Source organism: Coregonus lavaretus, assembly GCF_964263955.1.
Source record: "Coregonus lavaretus genome assembly, chromosome: 5".
Taxonomy (NCBI): domain Eukaryota; kingdom Metazoa; phylum Chordata; class Actinopteri; order Salmoniformes; family Salmonidae; genus Coregonus; species Coregonus lavaretus.
This window is the reverse complement of record NC_139992.1, coordinates 71,648,356-71,670,453: the sequence shown is the minus strand read 5'-3', so window position 1 is coordinate 71,670,453 and position 22,098 is coordinate 71,648,356. Positions and strand designations below refer to the sequence as shown.

Here is a 22,098-nt window from a genome sequence, read left to right as displayed (position 1 = left end):
ATAGGATTTAGGGCAAATCCAAGTATAAAGCCAATGGTTATGATTGAAGGCCTGTAATTGTGTACTCCTGAGTGATAGGACAGTAAACGAGATGTTTGTCCTAGTTGTGAGGGACGGTAAACAAGAGGTTTGTCCCGGTTATTTATAGGATTGGTAAATTAGAGGTTTGATCCTGATTATTGATTGTTATATAAATTGAATATATGATTATGAGTGACTGACTATCGGTGATGGTTAGGCATGTATTTGTTTGTTGATTAATCATTAATGGCTAGATAGTGGAGTTATAATTCTGGTGTATCTCAATACATGTTTGAATGAAGGGCATTTGCCTTGGTTGAATGAACATTTACTAATAACAGGATTTATGTGCTACGACTGTTATAAGGGAGCCTGCTTTTAGAAATAGGTTGTGCCTGCCATTACTTGGTGGAACCTCTTTTGAAACTGTTTTGAGCCCTTTACCTGAGGAAAATTTGGATGCGGAGATTAGAACAGTTGTACAGACTAAACCTGTTACCAGTCTGGTCCAAACTTTTGTGGAACTTTTTACTGTTGCATGGTTGATTAACAGCTGTAATACTGTAAAGCAATCTGTTCGCCTAGACTGCATTAAATGTAAGATAATTTACCATCCCGTCACTATTATATTGACCTTATATAAATAAGATAATTAGATAAGTACTGACATAAGGATTTTTTTTTATTTCTAGTTCATATTATACACAGGTCGGCCCCAATAAAAAATTATAGCAACCATGGCAGACAACTCAACTCCCTCCCTCCACTGGACCAATAGCTATGAAATGTGTTACTCCTGTTGAATACCTGGGACAACAGTACCCAGCCTTGATTAAAGACATTATATGGATATTCAAGAAATGGCATGATTGGACTATTGCCTCTGGGGAGTTGTACATGACATAGTGGAAAAAAGAAAGACTGATAAAAAGAAGACAACAAAGAAATCCACGCAGGTATCCCTAACTGTCCTGCAATTCAAGGATAACCCATCTGCAGACAGTGGAAAAAAGGGAAGAAGATGAGAAGAAAGAACCAGAGGAAAAATCTGGTGTGACATCCTATAAGAAATCTACCCAGCACTCCCAACAGCACCATCTCCTCCATATGAAGATGACCACTCCGGTTACAAAGGGGATGTATTCCCATTGAGGCAGGACAACTCTGGCTCAGAAGCCAAGGTGAAAATATGATCATCAGAGGCACCCTGGAAGAGACCGGAAAAGGAACAGAACAGAGGGCTCCACAAACCCCGGTCCGGGGCCCTCCATGGTTACCAGACTGACAAGAGAACTGGGTAAGTTGGACTTGGACGCAAGAACCAAGCCACTCACTGCATCCAAGCCTAAATACCCCTACACCAGGACAATCGGTGATGGAAGAACAACAAAATGAAAGAAAGAGAGAAAGATTGAAGAGATGAATCAGGAAAGTGCAAAACAATGGTGAGTGGACAGAGAGAGAGAGGAACAGTGGAGAGCGGACAGAGAACGTGAAGCAAAGTGGCAGAGAGACAAAGAAATGTTCGAGAGAGAGGATGCAAGACACAGAGATAGAGAGGATGAAGAGGAAAGACGGAAAAGAGAAAGGGAGTACGAAGAGGAAAGTCGGAAAAAAGAAAGTGAGTACAAGATAAGATGGGAAGGAGACACAGAAGGTGCTTTCTCCCCAGGAGCCAGACAAGACATGGAAGACAGAATAGCAGCTGAAGAGCTGGCGCTCCGACAGAAATACTACGATGATGTGGAGAGAATGAAGAAACAAGAAGAAATGAGACAGAAACTCCAGGAGGAACTTGATGGGTCATTTAAACCACAACACTCCAGCACCAGGTCCTCTTCCAGTAGCCCTTCCCCACCCATCCTACAGAGAATACAGACAAGAAGCCAGAAGGGGGGAGCAACGGGTGGAACTAAAGGGGCTTATCCACTAGTCTACAGAACAGACGAAGATGGAGAAGTATATAGCCAGTACAAAGCCTGGAGTTTGGCTAGACAAAATGAAAACAGAATGGGGAAATGAGACTGGTGAAAGGTATGATAACACCCTCACCATTGAAGAGCTGTTCTATGATAGAGCCTGCAGGAACCTGCCAGAGTCAGTACAACAGAAACTGAAAGAAGTAGTTGGCTGGGACCGCAAGGATGAGCCAGAAAAAGAGGACTATATTTACATTTTAGTCATTTAGCAGACGCTCTTATCCAGAGCGACTTACAGTTAATGAGTGCATACATTATTTTTTTATTTTTTCATACTGGCCCCCCGTGGGAAACGAACCCACAACCCTGGCATTGCAAACGCCATGCTCTACCAACTGAGCTACATCCCTGCCGGCCATTCCCTCCCCTACCCTGGACGACGCTGGGCCAATTGTGCGCCGCCCCATGGGTCTCCCGGTCGCGGCCGGCTACGACAGAGCCTGGATTCGAACCAGGATCTCTAGTGGCACAGCTAGCACTGCGATGCAGTGCCTTAGACCACTGCGCCTTCTGGAAGAAGACAAAGGCTGAAGAAAAATAAAAGAAAACAGGCCTGCAGACACAACTCCAGAAGGCCCAACTGGCTGCACTAGAGAAAAGTAGCAAGCCAGACACATTGATGCTGAGTACTCCAGCACCTGCACCAGCTCCAACACCTGTCCCACCACCATGGCCCCCTGCAGCGGCCCCAGCTCAACAGGTACAGTTTCCCCCACAGCCCTACGGTAACCAACAGCCATTCCAGCCCTACCAGCCCTACCAGAGAAGGCCTGAGGATCCTCTAGTCTGTTGGGGGTGTGGCATTGTGGGTCACATGAGGAATCAGTGCCCCACTGCTGTGGACCAGGGAGGTTAGGCACCACAGCCAGGCTTCAGAAGAGGCCGAGGTGGAACTGGCTAAGGACCCCACAAGTGTGTACTGAACTAATCGAACTTGATGCAAAAGCAAGACCTGACCTATTTGATGAACCTCTTGAGTTGGCTGACATGACACTTTCCGTAGATGGGTCGACTTACATTGATCAGACGACAGGAAGGAAACATGCAGGTTTTGCTGTAACAACTATAGATAAATCACTACACATTGAGCAGTCCCTCCCTGATCATTTCTCTGTACAACAAGCAGAGTTACTACCTCTCACCACAGCTTGTGGGGCTGCTGAGGGAAAAACAGCTCACATTTACTCAGATTCTGCCTACGCAATTGGTGTATGTTTATCATGGGCAGGTGTTTGGAAGGCTAGAGGTTTCACCAATGCATGAAACTCCCTGCTAAACTGGCAATTCTTAAAGTCCAGGCCCATACGGGTAACCAAGATGAGGCCAGTAAAGGAAATGACCTTGCTGACATTGCTACTAGAGCTGCTGCTGCAAGGTGTCACACCCATGCTGTGTATCTGGCTTCTGCTGTGGCCTCACTTGTTGTTGATTTGCAACAACAACAGGCGACTGACCACATGTCTCACTCCCTTTGGGAGGCCAGAGGTTGCTCCCGGGGACCTGATGGCCTCTGGAGACAACACCTTTCAGGTAAACCTGTGTTGCCAACACAGCTTTTCCCGTCGGTTTGCCGAATGGCACATGTGATGTGTCATTCATCAAGAGGGGATATGGTTACCAAGATTTCACAAGATTGGTTTTGCCCAAATTTAACAGAACATGTGAAACAACAAATGTTTAAATGCGCCACGTGCATACAATACAACATTGCCAAGGGGACACCACATAAACCTGGTAATTTCTTCTCACATAGTGGCCCATTTACACACATTGCAATGGATTTTTTTGATATGACTGAAAGAAAGGAGAGAAAGCGCTATTGTTTAGTAATAATTGACTGATTCACAAGATGGGTAGAGGCATTTCCTACTACCCACTGTGATGCTAAAACAGTAGCTAAAATTCTGGTAAGGGAAATATTCCCTATATTCGGAATCCCAGAAACCTTGTTTGCAGACAATGGCACCCATTTCACTGGAGATGTTATAGCCCAAATTGCCCTTATGCTGTGGATAGATCAGAAGTTTGTCTGTATCTATCACCCACAAAGCAATGGGGTTACAGAGCCAACCAGACCCTCAAAGGAGGACTAGCAAAGGCCTGCCACTCGACAGGTAAAACTGGGTAGAGTGCGTACCTCTGGTGCTGATGAAAATGCGAAGCAGCCCCAACAGAGGCACTGGGTATAGCCCTCATGAGATGTTAACAGGCCGTCTCATGAATATTCCATCTCATAGGCCCATGACTGGACTGGAAGATGACCTGTTAGGATACAGTATATGAAGGAACTAACTTCTACTGTTAGGTCTCTGTATTCTCATTCTAGGAAAGCCCAGGAAGTGCCAGACGGAGAGGAGAAAGACGACATCCCTGTCCAAATCGATGACTGGGTGAAACTGAAGGTTCACAAGCGAAAATGGAATCAGCCAAGATGGATGGGACCATACCAAGTGATCCAGGCCACCCCGACGGCTGTCAGAGTGACCGAGAGACAGGGATGGCACCACCTGTCACACTGCCAGAAGATGGAGAACCACCCACCAAAAGAATGAAGAATGACCAGAACCTGCCACCTGATGAAGACTCAACAGTTCTGCATGGACTCCATGGAGACAGAAGGAGGGGAGGCCGTGAGCCACATCCACTGGGCCATGAATGTGCTGTGTTATGTATAATAATCTGTGCTCTGCTTGCTTACTCAGTCTCGGGGGTGGAAATACAGAACAACCAATTGAAGTCAACCAATTCCTGGGTAAATATGCTGCAGGGCCTGGGTAGGAGGGTAACGCCAAATGGGTCCAGAATAATGATGTTCCCAAAACTTTCTTCAGCGGGTGAGCTATTTGGTACTATGGGAAAACCTCTATCAGAGGACGATATTACATTTGGATATCTCCACTTTATGTGACGAGATAAGGTTAACAAAGGATACGGCATCCAAGATGGCGTAGCAGTGCAGTCCTGTTTTTGTCGTGTGTCTGTAAATAGCCTGTAAATACCCAGTTTTTTTTGTATTTTTCGTACATATTTCCCTATCAGACTTTTCATCCTTCTACAAAATATACTTTCCTGCAACCCGCCTCACTCAATGTGGAACGGATTCTATTATTGACTTACCTTTTATCTAGAATCTCCAGTTGAAACTAGCTAGCTAGCCAGCTAACTAGCTACTTGTTATTAGCCACAGTTAGCGGTATTAGCCACAGTTAGCGGTATATTTCACCCAGAACATAGGATTTTTCTGCCGGAATAATTTAATCACTGGACATTAATCACTGGATCGCAACTAGCAACCGAATGGATGTTGCTGTTTGGCTAATCACCACTGCCCCCGATGCAAGCACCAGTTAGCCTCGAGCTAGCCTAGAGCCAGGCCCATATCCCGGCTATCTACCTCTCGGTCTACCGGACGGGAGTAGCCAGCTAACTAGCTACTTGCTATTAGCTACCGTTAGCGGTTTTTCACCATTGTCCGTGGCCTGCACCACCTACCAGCCAGCTCTAGCCTGGACTATTATTCAGCCAGTCTGCACTGTCTGCACAGCGCGTTATCGACCCAGACATATCAGTTTTTCTGCCGGAATCACTGAATCACTGGACCTTTAACTCCAGATTCATCGCTACCAGCTAGCTGCAACAAAATGGACGTTGTGGTTTGGCTAATCATCCTGAGTTAGGCCCATCTCCCGGCTATCTACCTCTCTGTCAACCGGACGGGACCACCTAGTGTTGACACGGAGCCCCGCCGATCCAACACGACTGGTCTGCCGACGAAATCGTCTGATGTGGTTACAACAGGCTTCCCGTTACGACGTTGACCATGAAGATTCCATCTGCTAGCCCCGGCCTGCTAGCACACGCTAGCCGTGGCCCCTTGCTCGCTAGTACTTTAACAGCCCCCGAACTACCTCCGAACTATCCTATTGCTGTTCACCGGACCTTATGATAACTCAGCTATACAGCTGATGCCTGCTGGACTGTTCCTTTTTACGGTACCGCATCCTGTTTATGTTTAGCCTCAGCCCAAACTGTGTCGCCATTACCAACTGTTGTCTTAGCTCTCTCAAATTACACCTGTGATTGCTTTATGCCTCTCTCCCATGTCAATATGGTTTGCTTATTGCTGTTTCGGTTATTTCTAATTGTACTATTTCACTGTAGATCCCCCAGCCCAGCTAAACCTGCCTTAGATAGCTCCTTTGTCCCACCCCCCATACACGCGGAGACCGACTCAATCGGTGCCTCCAGTGATGCTATCTCTTTCATTGTTACCCAACGCTTAGGTTTACCTCCACTTTACTCATATCCTTCCATATCCTTGTCTGTACATAATGCCCTGAATCTTTTCTACAACGCCCGGAAATCTGCCCCCTTTATTCTATGTACCCAACGCACTAGGAGACCAGTTCTTAAAGCCTTTAGCCGTATCCTTATTCTAGTCCTCCTCTGTTCCTCTGGTGATGTAGAGGCTAACCCAGGCCCTGCAGCCCTCAGTATCACTCATACTCCCCAGGCGCTATCATTTGTTGACTTCTGTAACCGTAAAAACCTTGGTTTCTTGCATGTTAATATCAGAAGTCTCCTTCCTACGTTTGAGTTATTCACTGCGTTAGCACACTCCGCCAACCCTGATGTTCTAGCAGTGTCTGAATCCTGGTTTAGGAAGGCCACCAAAAAATCTGAAATTTCCATCCCCAACTATAACATTTTCCGTCTAGATAGAACTGCCAAAGGGGGTGGAGTTGCAATCTACTGTAGAGATATATCACACTATCCAGGTCTGTGCACAAACAGTTTGAGCTTCTACTTCTAAAAATCCACCTTTCCAGAAATAAGTCTCTCACTGTTGCCGCTTGCTACAGACCCCCCTCAGCCCCCAGCTGTGCCCTGGACACCATATATGAATTGATTGCCCCCCATTTATCCTCAAAGTTCGTACTGCTTGGTGACCTAAAGCTGCAAAATCTGGACCCCTACAAATCAGCTGGGCTAGACAATATGGACCCTTTCTTTCTAAAACTAGCCGCCGAAATTGTCGCAACCCCTATTACTAGCCTGTTCAACCTCTCTTTCATAACGTCTGAGATCCCCAGAGATTGGAAAGCTGCCGCGGTCATCCCCCTCTTCAAAGGGGGTGACACTCTAGATCCAAACTGTTACAGACCTATATCCATCCTGCCCTGCCTTTCGAAAGTATTTGAAAGCCAAGTTAACAAACAGATCACCGACCATTTCGAATCCCACCGTACCTTCTCCGCTATGCAATCCGGTTTCCGAGCTGGTCATGGGTGCACTTCAGCCACGCTCAAGGTCCTAAACTGTGCAGCCGTCTTCATCGACCTGGCCAAGGCTTTCGACTCTGTCAACCACCGCATTCTTATTGGCAGACTAAATAGCCTTGGTTTCTCAAATGACTGCCTCGCCTGGTTCACCAACTACTTCTCAGATAGAGTTCAATGTGTCAAATCGGAGGGCTTGTTGTCTGGACCTATGGCAGTCTCTATGGGGGTGCCACAGGGTTCAATTCTTGGGCCGACTCTTTTCTCTGTGTATATCAATGATGTCGCTCTTGCTGCTGGTTACTCTCAGATCCACCTCTACGCAGACAACACCATTTTGTATACATCTGGCCCTTCATTGGACACTGTGTTAACAAACCTCCAAACGATCTTCAATGCCATACAACACTCCTTCAGTAGCCTCCAACTGCTCTTAAACACTAGTAAAACTAAATGCATGCTCTTCAATCGAACGCTGCTGGCACCCGCCCACCCGACTAGAATCACTACTCTCGACGGGTCTGACCTAGAGTATGTGGACAACTACAAATACCTAGGTGTCTGGTTGACTGTAAACTCTCCTTCCAGACTCACATTAAGAATCTCCAATCCAAAGTTAAATCTAGAATCGGCTTCCTATTTCGCAACAAAGCCTCCTTCACTCATGCTGCCAAACATGCCCTCGTAAAACTGACTATCCTACCGATCCTTGACTTTGGCGATGTCATTTACAAAATAGCCTCCAACACTCTACTTAGCAAATTGGATGTAGTCTATCACAGTGCCATCCGTTTTGTCTCCAAAGCCCCATACACTACCCACCACTGTGACCTGTACGCTCTTGTTGGCTGGTCCTCACTACATGTTCGTCGTCAAACCCACTGGCTCCAGGCCATCTATAAATCACTGCTAGGCAAATCCCCGCCTTATCTTAGCTCATTGGTCACCATAGCAGCACCCACCCGTAGTCTGCGCTCCAGCAGGTATATCTCACTGGTCATCCCCAAAGCCAACACCTCCTTTGGCCGCCATTCCTTCCAGTTCTCTGCTGCCAATGACTGGAACGAATTGCAATAATCTCTGAAGCTGGAGACTCTTATCTCCCTCACTAACTTTAAGCATCAGTTGTCAGAGCACCTTACCGATCACTGCACCTGTACACAGCCCATCTGAAATTAGCCCACCCAACTACCTCATCCCTATATTGTTATTTATTTTGCTATTTTGCACCCCAGTATCTCTATTTGCACATAATCTCTTGCACATCTATCATTCCAGTGTTAATACTAATTGTAATTATTTTGCACTATAGCCTATTTATTGCCTTACCTCCATAACTTGCTACATTTGCACACACTGTATATATATTTTCTGTTGTATTTTTGACTTTATGTTTTGTTTTACCCCATATGTAACTCTGTGTTGTTGTTTTTATCGCACTGCTTTGCTTTATCTTGGCCAGGTCGCAGTTGTAAATGAGAACTTGTTCTCAACTGGCTTACCTGGTTAAATAAAGGTGAAATAAATAAATAAAATAAAAAAAGGCAGATTTTTATATACAGTGCCTTGCAAAAGTATTCATCCCCCTTGGCGTTTTTCCTATTTGTTGCATTACAACCTGTAATTTAAATTGATTTTTATTTGGGTTTCATGTAATGGACACACACAAAATAGTCCAAATTGGTGTAGTGAAATGAAAGAAAGAACTTGTTAAAAAAAAAATCAAAGAAATATATAACGGAAAAGTGGTGCCTGCATATGTATTCACCCCCTTTGCTATGAAGCCCCTAAATAAGATCTGGTGCAACCAATTACCTTCAGAGGCCACATAATTAGTTAAATAAAGTCCACCTGTGTGCAATCTAAGTGTCACATGATCTGTCACATGATCTCCGTATATATACACCTGTTCTGAAAGGCCCCAGCAACTGCAACACCACTAAGCAAGGGGCACAACCAAGCAAGCGGCACCATGAAGACCAAGGAGCTCTCCAAACAGGTCAGGGACAAAGTTGTGGAGAAGTACAGATCAGGGTTGGGTTATAAAAAATATCAAAAACTTTGAACATCCCACGGAGCACCATTTTAAATCCATTATTTAAAAAATTGAAAGAATATGGCACCACAACAAACCTGCCAAGAAAGGGCCTCCCACCAAAACTCACGGACCAGGCAAGGAGGGCTTTAATCAGAGGCAACAAAGAGACCAATGATAACCCTGAAGGAGCTGCAAAGCTCCACAGTGGAGATTGGAGTATCTTTCCATAGGACCACTTTAAGCTGTACACTCCATAGAGCTGGGCTTTACGGAAGAGTGGCCGGAAAAAAAGCCATTGTTTAAAGAAAAAAATAAGCAAACATGTTTGGTGTTCGCCAAAAGCCATGTGGGAGACTCCCCAAACATATGGAAGAAGGTACTCTGGTCAGATGAGACTAAAAATAGAGCTTTTTGGCCATCAAGGAAAATGCTATGTCTGGTGCAAACCCAACACCTCTCATCACCCCGAGAACACCATCCACCACAGTGAAGCATGGTGGTGGCAGCATCATGCTGTGGGGAGTTTTTTCATTGGCAGGGTCTGGGACATTGGTCAGAATTGAAGGAATGATGGATGGCACTAAATACAGGGAAATTCTTGAGGGAAACCTGTTTCAGTCTTCCAGAGATTTGAGACCGGGATGGAGGTTCACCTTCCAGCAGGACAATGACCGTAAGCATACTGCTAAAGCAACACTCGAGTGGTTTAAGGGGAAACATTTAAATGTCTTGGAATGGCCTAGTCAAAGCCCAGACCTCAATCCAATTGAGAATCTGTGGTATGACTTAAAGATTGCTGTACACCAGCGGAACCCATCCAACTTGAAGGAGCTGGAGTAGTTTTGCCTTGAAGAATGGACAAAAATCCCAGTGGCTAGATGTGCCAAGCTTATAGAGACATACCCCAAGAGACTTGCAGCTGTAATTGCTGCAAAAGGTGGCTCTACAAAGTATTGACTTTGGGGGGGGGGGGGGGGGGGGGGGGGGTGAATAGTTATGGACGCTCAAGTTTTCTGTTCTTTCTTGTTTGTTTCACGATAATAAATATTTTGCATCTTCAAAGTGGTAGGCATGTTGTATAAATCAACTGATACAAACCCCCAAAAAATCAATTTTAATTCCAGGTTGTAAGGCAACAAAATAGGAAAAATGCCAAGGGGGGTGAATACTTTCGCAAGCCACTGTATTGCCACTGATACGGATAGTAACAGAGCAACTATCCTAGGGAGACTCTCTAACAATGTACAAGTCCCATACATTAAAGCTGATAACAAAACTATGTATCAGGAATCTACATTTCGGCCAACCAGGGGAAATGGGAGGGGTAGGACAGCAGCCACATATACAATCTCTCAGGCAGCAGAGTGCCCTTACCCCCCAAAACACCAATGGGCCACTCATTTGGATAGAGGGACTATAGAACCTGTGGTGACGGGGATAGTACCAGCACATAGTCCACCACTTTGCATCTGTAACCAAGGGAATGTCCCTATAGGAAAGTCACAGAATTGTTTAAACTATGCAGGACTCCTAGATGAGACAATCAGACACAAAATGACTGAGTGGCATATCTTACAATTTGGTCAGCAGATTACTGGCATTAATATGTCTACCATTAGGATGGGAATGGGGATTCCCCATGGCCACATGTGGATATGTGGAGGTAATGGATACCTCCAGCTTCCGCTTAACTGGCAGGGGTGTTGTTATCTGGGAGAAACTATGCTCCCTATTACCTCAATCCCCCTTCATGACATGCTAGAAGCCAGAGAAAATATGACTAAAAGGACCAGAGCTAAAATAAGTGTTCCTGAGAATGATAAAGCTTATGGCCATGTTCTTAAACCGGGGGAGATTGCGGGAATGGCACTGTTCCCAAGAGTTGATGTTGCTATCCTGTCCAAATAGGTGTATAACATTACCTATTCTCTGCAGGCACACATGAATTTGACTGTCAAAGGCTTTACCCAACTCTCCCTTGATGTACAAAACTTAAAAGCCGTAGTCGCTCGTCAAAAAATGGCTTTAGACTATCTATTGGGGTACCAAGGGGGATATTGCTCAGCATTGGGGCTAACTGTTAGTGGACAGTGTGTAATGCTGCTCCCAGATTCTTCTGACAACATGACTGAAATAATTAATGAAATAAGCAATTTGGCTGATACCAAGCAAAAATGATTGGTTCTCTTCCTGGTTGACTTCCACCTTTGGGGAATGGGGAACCAAACTGCTCACCTGGCTGTTACCAATCCTTCTGCCCCTGTTTTCACTCCTTATTGGTGTTTGTGTTTTGTGTTGTATGGCTAAATGTATAATTAACAAATTAGTCCCTGGCCTTATGGTCCTCCACATAGATCAACAGGTTGAGTTGAATTACTATGCTGAGACCTCTGGGCCTGTTTTGGTCCCTTCTTCCCACCTATATGGGGACTCGGATGAATGGTTGTAAGTCAACTGATATTTATATGGAATGATGTTTTCACTGGATGGTTTTAAAAATTCCTAGATTTTGTTGAGACTTAGAAGTCTCAAAGAGGGGAATGATGGGGAATATATTATATATTATGCACATTTGCTTACATTATTAAAAACTATGGAGGCCTTGACAGCAGAAAGTTCTCAGAAACCTGCAACCACAATTGCCACATTGTTTTTAGACATGTCTCATTTTATTGTCTGACACCTCACCCCCTGATGCTGAGTTTGTAGGAAGACAGGATTAGGAAGAATACTTTGTTGTTGCTAGGGCAAGTTCAGGGTCAGGGGTAAACATCACGCTATGGGAAGGGAGTGCTAGTATAAAAAGCAGAGATTGTTTTAGACACTTTGCAGAACTTATGAAGAGCTATACAAATCCTGTTGACTCTGTATTAACTTCTGCCTGCAATTGCAAAACTAAAGATATTTTACATATACTCAGAAGCCGTTGTCTGTGTCATTTTCTAAAGTTTAAAGTTTGTTTAAGAATAAGAGAACATCAGCACTATGCAAAGAACCCTCAACACGACTATAGGTTTTCACTTAATCCCTTACCTAACCTACTGGTACACATTCAGTATAGAACCATCTTTCTAACCGAATAGACAGCAGTTGGTCAAAGTCAATAACATGTCATCCTCTCTACATGACAAATGTCCTAATAACAATGCCTCCATACAACGTCAAAGCAATTAGAGGAACTTTCAGTTCCTCTAACTGTAGCAAGTCCCCAGAGTGCTGTGCATAGAGGAGAGCCAAGGTACTTAGAACAGAGTCCTGTATCTCCTATCTCTGTCAGCTAAGCAGAGACCAACTTCACCACCACATAGTGAAAGTGGACCTGCATGGAGAAAGAGATGGAGAAAGAGAAGATTGAGAGAGGTCATTCTCATTTATTGTAACTGCACAAAAACTGCCAGAGTAAAAGTTATCAAATCTGTATTTCAAATAGACTATCTCAGTGTGCAGTTAGCGCTTTACAATATTGACCAAATAACGACCTACTTCACTTTCAATACTTAAATCATAGTTGATTAGTTAGGTTCTCTACTAAAAAACTCTCAATATTAATTTGAGAGCAGTGATTTTTGGTTTGTTTTGCAGAGATACTATACTCTCACAAATACACCACACCCCCACATTGATTTCTCCTCTCACACCAAAAAATATTTGCTCTCACAACTGTAATCTTTTACTATAATTTTATTACAGGTGAAAATTACATCAGTAGATTTTTTGCCCCAGTGAGGGAAAAATAAGTTAACATTGTACACTGGTTATGCTCTTAACCCGGCAACATGGGCCTGGGAGGCTCACAGGGATATTGATATTCACAGTACTCCATCAATTATACATTTTTCAACTCAATACTTCTTGTATGCTCGCAGTGGGAGCTAAACTCCAGCCCTCCAGATGGCGATATAATGCCTTATCCTGATTTCAGCTAACCCATTTCCTAACGAGGTAGAAGCTTCCTGCTTCTGGTTGTAAACAGAAAGGAGTTGCAGCCGGCTTTGGTGGCCCACACTGCACAGGCAGGTCAACCACACTTTTACAGTAGCTGTATCTATTTACAATATATGATAGAATCTCCAAGAGGTGAAAAGTGCGACAGTTGAAGGGGGAATAGATCTCTAAATTGGAGGAACAGAGTTTGGTGGTGTGTACAGTGTGTGAATGTACAGACAGCAGCATGGCCAGTGGACAGCTGTACAGAGGGAGCGTTAATGTGTGTGTGTGTGTGTGTGTGTGTGTGTGTGTACAGGCGGCAGCATGGCCAGTGGACAGCTGTCTAGAGAAGAGGCGTTGGCGTGTGTGGGGTGCAGACATGCGTGTCACATATTGCTCTATGCAGACACAGAAGCTCAGCTGTTTGAAGAAATCCCCATCAGACACATCGTACTGGTGAGAGAGCAGGGTGTGTGCGTGCACGTGGTAGTAATCTCCACACTGGTCGCTGGCCAGCTATATTTTGCCTGTCATGAGAGACTAGTGTTAGTTACTGCATTTATCTCCCTCCACAGATGCAGATGCGTTTCGATGGTCTGTTGGGTTTCCCTGGCGGGTGAGTGATGTCATACAGAGAATAGTACTCTAGACTAGGGGAAGGAACGGATTGGGATTCAGAATACTGTATATGTGCTCTGACATCTGACCTTTAACCTCAGTCTCGTTGACCCGTCAGAAGAATCCCTGGAGGAGGGCCTGAGCAGGGAACTGTGGGAGGAGCTGGGCTTCTCACTGTCAGTGACCGTGGAGGATCATGTGTCTTCCTGCCAAAACCCTTCCTCCTCTTCATCTTACCTCATCACTCACTTCTACGCCCGGAGAATGGAAGAGAAAGAGATCAGGGAGGTGGAAAAGGCAGCTGCTAGCACAGCAACAGACCATGGCCATGAGGTAGCATGTGTGTACAGTATGTCTTAATTTGTCTTTCCGGGATTCCTTGCATCCTATCTCCTCGCCACCTTCTCAACCCCTCCTCCTCTCTTCCAGGTGATGGGGATGGTCCGAGTTCCTCTCTACACCATAAAGGGAGGAGGAGGGCTTCCCTCGTTTTTGTCCCACTCCTTTATTGGGAACTCTCGCTCTCAGCTGGAGGACGCTCTAGTGCGCTTCGGCCTGGTCACACCCGAGGAGCTACAGACAGCACTCACACATGCAGAGCAGAGGAGGAGACAACCTTAGTGGGGGGGGGGGCAGCCTAAACACACACACACAATGTAAGAAAATACATTACATATGACTATTTCCTGTTAGTATGTTACACACAGTTCTGTATTATCAAATTGTAACACTTACTCCATATACATCTGTAGCCTCTATGGTAAATAATATAATGTACACAATTATCCACTAGTTGGCGGACAGAACAAGGTAACTCCTGGGCCCAGTTCCCCAAAAGCATCTTAAGGCTAATAAGTTCATCGTTAGAACCTTCGTAGGAGCATCGTTAAGTATCCGAGCTGTTTCCAAAAACAATGGTTATTAACATTGCACTTGAAAACGCTCGTTATCTAACGCCTGCCTCAGACCACCCGTAGAACAGCTAAGTGGGTCGTTAGAGGTTTTTTTGCCCTTCCGCATCATTTTATACACAAAAGATCTCTGCTAAACATAGAATCACATGGTTTATCCGCCTCTCTGTGACCACCGATACCTTCAGAAAAAAGTTGACTTCAAATACAAAGTTGCCAATGTCTTTGCAATTGATACAAACAAGCGATGTACACTGAGCATACCAAGCATCAGGAACACCTTCCTAACATTGAGTTGCACCCCCCCTTTTGCCCTCAGAACAGTCTCAATTTGTTGGTGTATGGACTCCACAAGGTGTCGAAAGTGTTCCAGAAGGAGGCTGGCCCATGTTGACTCAAATGCTCCCCACAGTTGTGTCAAGTTGGCTGGATGTCCTTTAGGCGGTGGACCATTCTAGATACACACAGAAACTGTTGACCATTAAAAACCCAGCAGCATTGCCGTTCTTGACACAAACCGGTGCACCTGGCACCTACTACCATACCCCGTTCAAAGGCACTTAAATATTTTGTCTTGCCCGTTCACCCTTTGAATGGCACACATACACAATCCATTTCTCAAGGCTTAAAAATCCTTCTTTAACCTGTCTCCTCCCCTTCATCTACACTGATTGATTGAAGTGGATTTAACAAGTGACATAAGGGATCATAGCTTTCACCTGGTCAGTCTTATCTCATGGAAAGAGCAGGTGTTCTTTGTTTTGTACACTATAAAAACATGCTTCAAATTCAAACTGGGATGACTGCATTAAAATATAAATACAATAGGCTATAGGACTATTTCAATCATATTGTCTCAATATAGTTCATGATGTGTAGCCTAATGTGCGCAATGATTTGCCAAATCTTCATTTAGTGCATTATAGGGTAAGCATTAGAATAAGCCGCCTGAATATTTGCAGCCATCTTTCTAGGAGCTGATCCATTGTCAGTATTGTGGAATAATTCTAATATTAAGGTAAGATTTGAATGGAGAAAGCTGATCCGAGAGCAGCGTTGCCTTTCTTTAGATCCTATCAGTATCGACACATGCCTAAGCAAACGTTGTAGGAAAGATGCATCGTTAAAACACTCGTAAGCCTAAGTTCAATCGCTATCGGGAAACCGGGCCCTGGTCAAGAAAGGCAGAGAAAAGTGCCTGCTCGGTATTAACACGTTGCACTAGAGCCAGCAGTGGAGGAGTACTACTGAGCAAAGGTTTACATTAAATTCCTCCACATTTTGAAAGACAATAGTGTCCCAACACTCTGAAATGCTGCATATCTGCAACTGCCAGTGTGCACAGCAACAGTGGAGAGATCCTTCTCCAAGCTGAATTTGACTACGCCTCATCTTGGTGGTGAAAACAGAGTTGTAAAGCAGGGGGAGGGGCTGGGATAGTGTGGGTGTTTAGTGCTTGAAATAAAAAACTAAAAAGACAATTGCACAATTTAGTGGTTTTATTAGTCAAACTCTGTAGCCAAATCAGCATCTGTGAAATATCCACTGATGTTTACATAGTGTGTAAACAATAACAAATGTACTCTCATACTGTAAGTCAGTGCAGCCATTGGTGGGTCCTAGAGCTCATCATGTTCATAGATATTGTATTCCTTCACCGTTATCAATCCATCTCTATCGTGGTCACTCTTCTGGAACACGTCATTCACCATTCTCTCATAGAAGGAGTCTTCACGAGGTTTACTACCATCTCTCTCATACTCCACCTTGAAGTAGAATGTCATCTACAAAACAACAAACAAAACATGGGTTAGTCCTCCTCTGAACAATGGACAATTTAGTTGAAGACATGATGCATGTGCACCACCCCAGACTAAAATTGGTCAGAAGAAGGCTGTCTTCTTCAGTTTCTAAGCTCAGACTTTAAATGATGTACATGAGTTTCCTAACTACAATTTATTATCCAGAGGTGCAGATCTAGTTTTTGATCTAATAAGAATGTTAGAATACATTTACATCTTAGTCATTTAGCAGACGCTCTTATCCAGAGTAACTTTACAGTAGTGAGTGTATACATTTTCATACTGGTACCCTGTGGGAATTGAACCAACAACCCTGGCGGTGCAAGCACCATGCTCTACCAACTGACCCACAACACAGGACTTGTTAGAGAATGTTACTTCCATCCAATTGAATATAGATGAACTAGCATACCTCATCCCTAGTGAGAACCTTGTCATCATCCAGGTCTACATCTCTGAAGGACTCCAGGCTGCGTGGCCCTTTGGAGACAGAGTAGAGCTCCACTTCAAAGATCAGTGTAGCATTGGGTGGGACAGGACCTATTAAACCAGAAAAATACATTACAGCAATATTTTCCCCAAAGTGAAAACAAAATAGTAACACCCAAACACAATGGCAACACTCCTTGGACTGACACACAGAAACCCAACTGCAAACATTTAATACTGTAATGACATTATTGATGTTTTCAGATGGAATACCTTCATTTCCAATATGACATTTCTAGTTTATTCACTATAGTAATTAATCTGTTTCTTTCTCCAACAATCATTCCAGCAGTCATAAATGTTAATATAATATTTCATGCCATTGCCATACCAAATATTCCAACACACGGCATGCATTCATGGTAGCTACTCCCTCTACAAGAATACTACAACAAAGAGTGGACCAGTTGTAATCCAAATCCCATTCCAAGCCACCACAGTTCAAGATTTGAAACATGCATGCAAAGCTGCTATTTGAGCATCAGTTGTATGCTGTATATGAATGCACCATATGCCCAACATGCTTACATGCCAAGAGGAAGCAGTGCAGTGTACACTGTCAGTGGAGGAAATTCTTCAAAAAACTGCTGTGGAAATAAGACACAATAAGCAAAAATAAAGAAATAGGTGTTGTTAGTTAGTTCAAGAATATTGAATGAATGTCCCTTGAAATTGTATTAAAGTTGTGAATTGTTTATGTAAAATGTTGGCTTTAATATGATATATTATTACATATCTTATCTCATGAAACCACACGGATCCTTACTTTTTTATATGCTTTTGCGGGGAGGTGTGCCCCTTTCTGTCCAATGAGATCATTTTTGGACCATATTTCTGTCCACGTTGGCCAAGGGACTTCCAAGAGGCAAAGGTTCTGTTTGGCCTCTTTAAGCATCACATTAATGGCTAAAATATGCCACATACGGTTCTTCTGCCCCCTTCTTACCTTTTCCTTTTTCTCCGAAGGCTAGCTCAGGTGGAACGGTGACTTTGCGTTTCTCCCCAGCACACATGCCATTCAATGCCATGTCCAGGCCCTTGATGATTTGTCCGACTCCCAACACAAACCACTGAGGATGTCCAGCTTTGTCTGAGCGGCTGAAACACAAAAGGAAAATGGATAGATGCATTCGGTGCACTCAACTTATGGTACAGTAGGGCTACATAACACAATATTAAGTTTGTCACTGTATTACCATGGTATTGCCCTGAAATAATAGGCACATTCATTTACTTTAATGAGCTAAACTGTCTGTGAATTTGAGAGGTTACATGTCAGGGCCATTCCTCAGTTATACCAAAGTGGCAGGGTTGTCTTTTGGTCTAAATATCCAGGATTGTGGCTTTACGCTGTCACTGGATATCTGTCTACAAGCTTTTGACAGAGGAATTATGCATTTACCAGTTCATGTCTGTTTTCATTGATGGATCTGATCAGTAGAAAATCAGTACAAATTGTATTACCAAATAGTTTAGTACCAAAATCGAGCCTTTCCTGGCTCCCTCATAAAACTCACATGGTGTGCAAATCCATTTGTTTTAACAAAATAATTATATTGTTGATGCAATTTTTAATGTAAATCTGGGACACTTACCTACAGTAGAACTGAGAACCGTCTTTAGCAAGATACCCATCGTAGTGTGCATTCATTAGGTCTCCCTTTTTGCTCTTTTTTGAGCAGTCCTCTGGCGTGAATAACACCTCTATCTTCACATCATCGATTGACGCAACTGCAACTGTAACATCAACAATGACATTATAAATCTGTAGACATAAAAAGAAGTAAAGCACAAGAGATTTCGGCAGCAGCATCATCATCATGTCAACAAACTGTATGCGTGGCACCGAAGTTTGTCTAGGAGCGCAAAAAAACGTCACTTCTGGTATGCAAGTGACGACTTCTTCTTCTTCGATGAGGTTTAACGGCGGTTGGCATCCAATAAATGTTGCATTACCGCCACCTACTAGACTGGAGTATAACTCCCTTATACTTTGCTTTAAAAATAATAATAAAAATATAAAATACCCTACCATCTAATACTACACTCACACATTTTATTTTATTTCATTTTTAAATAATAATAACAATAATAATAATAATAATAATAATTACTACCATACTCCACTATTTAAATCTATGTATTCCTACTTCAGGCCAACAGCCTGAAAGGATGGGACACCACCACTTAACACACCCTGTAACTCTTCTGATGTCAAGGGTCGCACACCCAAACACCTCTCTGCAGCTGCGACCACAACCTCTATTTTCTGCGACTTATGTTCAGTCCCTGCAGTACAGTTGATAACCATTGCTATAAATGCCAAAAATCCAATCTTACTGAAACATACAGTATATCACTTGTTGGTTTATCCCTCTGTACTGGTACAGATCTACTACTTACACCATTCCTCTCAGGAACCCTCCCCCTTGACCCACCTTCCTTTACTTTCTTCACTGCCTCAGCATATGACAACTTCTGCACTACTCTAACCCTGGAAACCTCAACCTGCCTCTCTCGCACTGGACATTTCGGATCCCCAGCCCCATGGCCAACCCTACAATTAACACATACCACTACATTCCCTAATGCTACACATTCCTTTGTCTCATGCCCTTCTGCACACTTCTCACACCTAGGAACCTCCCTCCTACACACTGCTGCCACATGCCCATAAGCTTGACACCTGTAACAACGTAATATATTCAGCACAAAAGCTCGTACAGGATAACTTATATATCCTAACATCACTTTGTCGGGCAAAGACTCAACATCAAAACTCAAAAGAGACAATGACTCTTTTTTTTCTCCACTCACGCCACCCTGTCTGCGTCACACCAAATGACGAGCATCACAAACACCGGGAATCTTCCCCTTCAGTTGGTCAGCTTTCACATTTACGGCTACCCCAGTAATCTCGCCTTTCAATGGCACCCTTTTCTTGAGAGCAAAACAATTCACATCTCTTGCCCCATTCGTATAACACGGAGCGCCTGCTCCCTCTGACCAGCAGAAACACAAACAAATATCACAAGACCACTTCTGGTTACCCTCACCGATTCCACAGCACCCAACTCTGTTTTCACCCACCCTGAAACCAGAAATGGATCAGCCAAAAGGCAAGTGTCCACTTTCTCCAAAAAGTTCACTCCTACTGTCACAGACTCATCTTTATCCTGACCCTCGGCGCAAACCTCGGGCTCCGAGAACTTCACCACACATACCACCTCCGATACTTCGCCCTCATTCACTTCCATTTCTCCTCCTGTCTTCAGCTCACTCTGCTTACACTTTCTACCATTCTTCTTTAACAAACCTTCTCCCCGCCATTTTTAACCGACTCAAGCTCAAGCTCTCTCTTAGACCTCCTATGCCTCTATTTTCCCCTCCATTCCTCCTCCATATTCCAAGTATAACTCTCCTTATGATAATACTGCACTTCTCCTGAGATACATCTTGTTCTTGCCTTGTCAAGGGACGCCATTTAACCGGCTGTCACAATCTCCGTACAATCAGCACGATTCCCTCGGGATGTAGCGCTCAACAGTGCATCCCACTTGTTAATCAGCTGCTTCGTCTTGATGTTCTTCTTTATCAATAGCTACCGCGATGCTTTTCCATTTCAAACAAGCGCGCTCTCTTTCTCCATAGGGGAATTTAGAAACACTTAAAATAAGGGCTGTGTTTCGTGTAGGCTTACCCTGGCGTGATGTTTGATAAGCATGTAAATCTCTCTCGGACATGGTGACTTGTATCATTATATTCGGCTCCAATTACTCTCAGATTCAAAAATGCTAATAACCTTCAGAGTAGACATCATGAAAAACTACAAATCCCTGCAAGCTCCTGCATGCCATCTCTAGCTGACACCTTTGCTAACAGGTATTGTGTCCATTTAAAACTTGCATAAAACAGTTCACTGAATTATCAATTTAAAGACATTTTGCAATTTATTCATTTAGCTAACATTAGATAGTTAATCCAGAGATTCTTACCTTTGCCTCGATTCAGCAGTCTCGTCCATATCATCATGGCATTTGTATTTCTTTATGATAGCCACATTAGCAGCTAATTAGCGTTTCATTTTTTGAGGGGTAAATACAGGCGAATATATTGAAAAAGTCACCTTGTCCTAGAGAGATTTACATGGTTATCAAAATGTCACGCAAGGTTAAGCCTTTTTTTTTTATTGAGAATGGTGCCGGAGAAGATGGCTGCCGTTTTACAGCCCTCTAACCAATTGTACTATTATGTGTGTTTTTCCGCGTTATTTGTAATTTATTCTGTACATAATGTTTCTGCCATCGTCTCTTATAACCAAAAAGAGCTTCTGGATATCAGGACAGCGATTACTCACCTCGTATTGGACAAAGATTTTTTCTTCAACAAGTCGGACGCGAAGGATATCGTACAGACACCCGACAAGGCCCAAATCCCCGTCATTAACATGAGAAAGAGACGGAGATATCGTGGACGTAGGTCGGGGTGCCTTGTAAGGATCCGACGGCGAGCGAGTAAACTGCCTCTTCCATCAATCCTATTAGCCAATGATCAATCATTTGAGAATAAATTGGATGACCTAAGATTACGGTTATCCTACCAACGGGACATTAAAAACTGTAATATCTTATGTTTCACCGAGTCATGGCTGAACGACGACATGGACAACATACAGCTAGTGGGCTATACGCTACATCGGCAGGATAGAACGGCTGACTCCGGTAAGACAAGGGGTGGCGGTCTGTGTATATTTGTAAACAACAGCTGGTGCACAAAATCAAATACTAAGGAAGTCTCGAGGTTTTGCTCGCTTGAGGTAGAGTATCTTATGGTAAGCTGTAGACCACACTATTTACCAAGAGAGTTTTCATCTATATTTTTCATAGCTGTCTATTTACCACCACAAACCAATGCTGGCATTAAGATTGCACTGAATGAGCTGTATAAGGCCAAAAGTGAACAGGAAAACGCTCATCCAGAGGCAGCGCTCCTAGTGGCCGGGGACTTTAATGCAGGGAAACTTTAAATCCGTTC

General features: G+C 43.7%; 2 protein-coding genes across 4 annotated transcripts; one reads left to right on the top strand and one right to left on the bottom strand.

Annotated features, from left to right (window-relative positions):
- The first annotated feature begins 13,237 nt into the window (after positions 1-13,237).
- Positions 13,238-16,232, top strand: LOC311129091 (U8 snoRNA-decapping enzyme). Of its 3 annotated transcripts, none has more exons than XM_084161362.1 (5): positions 13,238-13,330; positions 13,561-13,700; positions 13,820-13,860; positions 13,964-14,195; positions 14,292-15,603. In XM_084161362.1, exons 2-5 carry the CDS (start codon positions 13,569-13,571, stop codon positions 14,481-14,483), a joined length of 597 nt encoding a protein of 198 aa, XP_084017488.1. In that variant the 5' UTR covers positions 13,238-13,330; positions 13,561-13,568; the 3' UTR covers positions 14,484-15,603. The 3 variants fall into 3 exon arrangements, with proteins under 3 accessions (XP_084017488.1, XP_084017486.1, XP_084017487.1); XM_084161360.1 differs by having other exon boundaries at positions 13,273-13,455; positions 14,292-16,232; XM_084161361.1 differs by having other exon boundaries at positions 13,291-13,334; positions 14,292-16,232.
- A 24-nt stretch (positions 16,233-16,256) lies between these two features.
- On the bottom strand, positions 16,257-18,915 carry fkbp7 (FKBP prolyl isomerase 7). Its single transcript, XM_084161223.1, has 4 exons — positions 18,660-18,915; positions 18,011-18,162; positions 16,988-17,115; positions 16,257-16,557 (listed from the first exon to the last, which is right to left on the bottom strand). Exons 1-4 carry the CDS (start codon positions 18,884-18,886, stop codon positions 16,393-16,395), a joined length of 672 nt encoding a protein of 223 aa, XP_084017349.1. The 5' UTR covers positions 18,887-18,915; the 3' UTR covers positions 16,257-16,392.
- Positions 18,916-22,098: the final 3,183 nt, after the last annotated feature.

Excerpts from the sequence above, each read along its gene's own strand:
- LOC311129091 (XM_084161360.1), top strand. The coding sequence starts at position 13,569 with ATGGCCAGTGGACAGCTGTCTAGAGAAGAGGCGTTGGCGTGTGTGGGG. Across the intron at positions 13,861-13,963 it reads CTGTTGGGTTTCCCTGGCGG|TCTCGTTGACCCGTCAGAAG; the intron begins GTGAGTGATGTC and ends CTTTAACCTCAG. Across the intron at positions 14,196-14,291 it reads CAACAGACCATGGCCATGAG|GTGATGGGGATGGTCCGAGT; the intron begins GTAGCATGTGTG and ends CCTCTCTTCCAG.
- fkbp7 (XM_084161223.1), bottom strand. The coding sequence starts at position 18,886 with ATGATGATGATGCTGCTGCCGAAATCTCTTGTGCTTTACTTCTTTTTA. Across the intron at positions 17,116-18,010 it reads CTTCGGAGAAAAAGGAAAAG|GTCCTGTCCCACCCAATGCT; the intron begins GTAAGAAGGGGG and ends CTGGTTTAATAG. Across the intron at positions 16,558-16,987 it reads AGGTTCTCACTAGGGATGAG|ATGACATTCTACTTCAAGGT; the intron begins GTATGCTAGTTC and ends GTTGTTTTGTAG.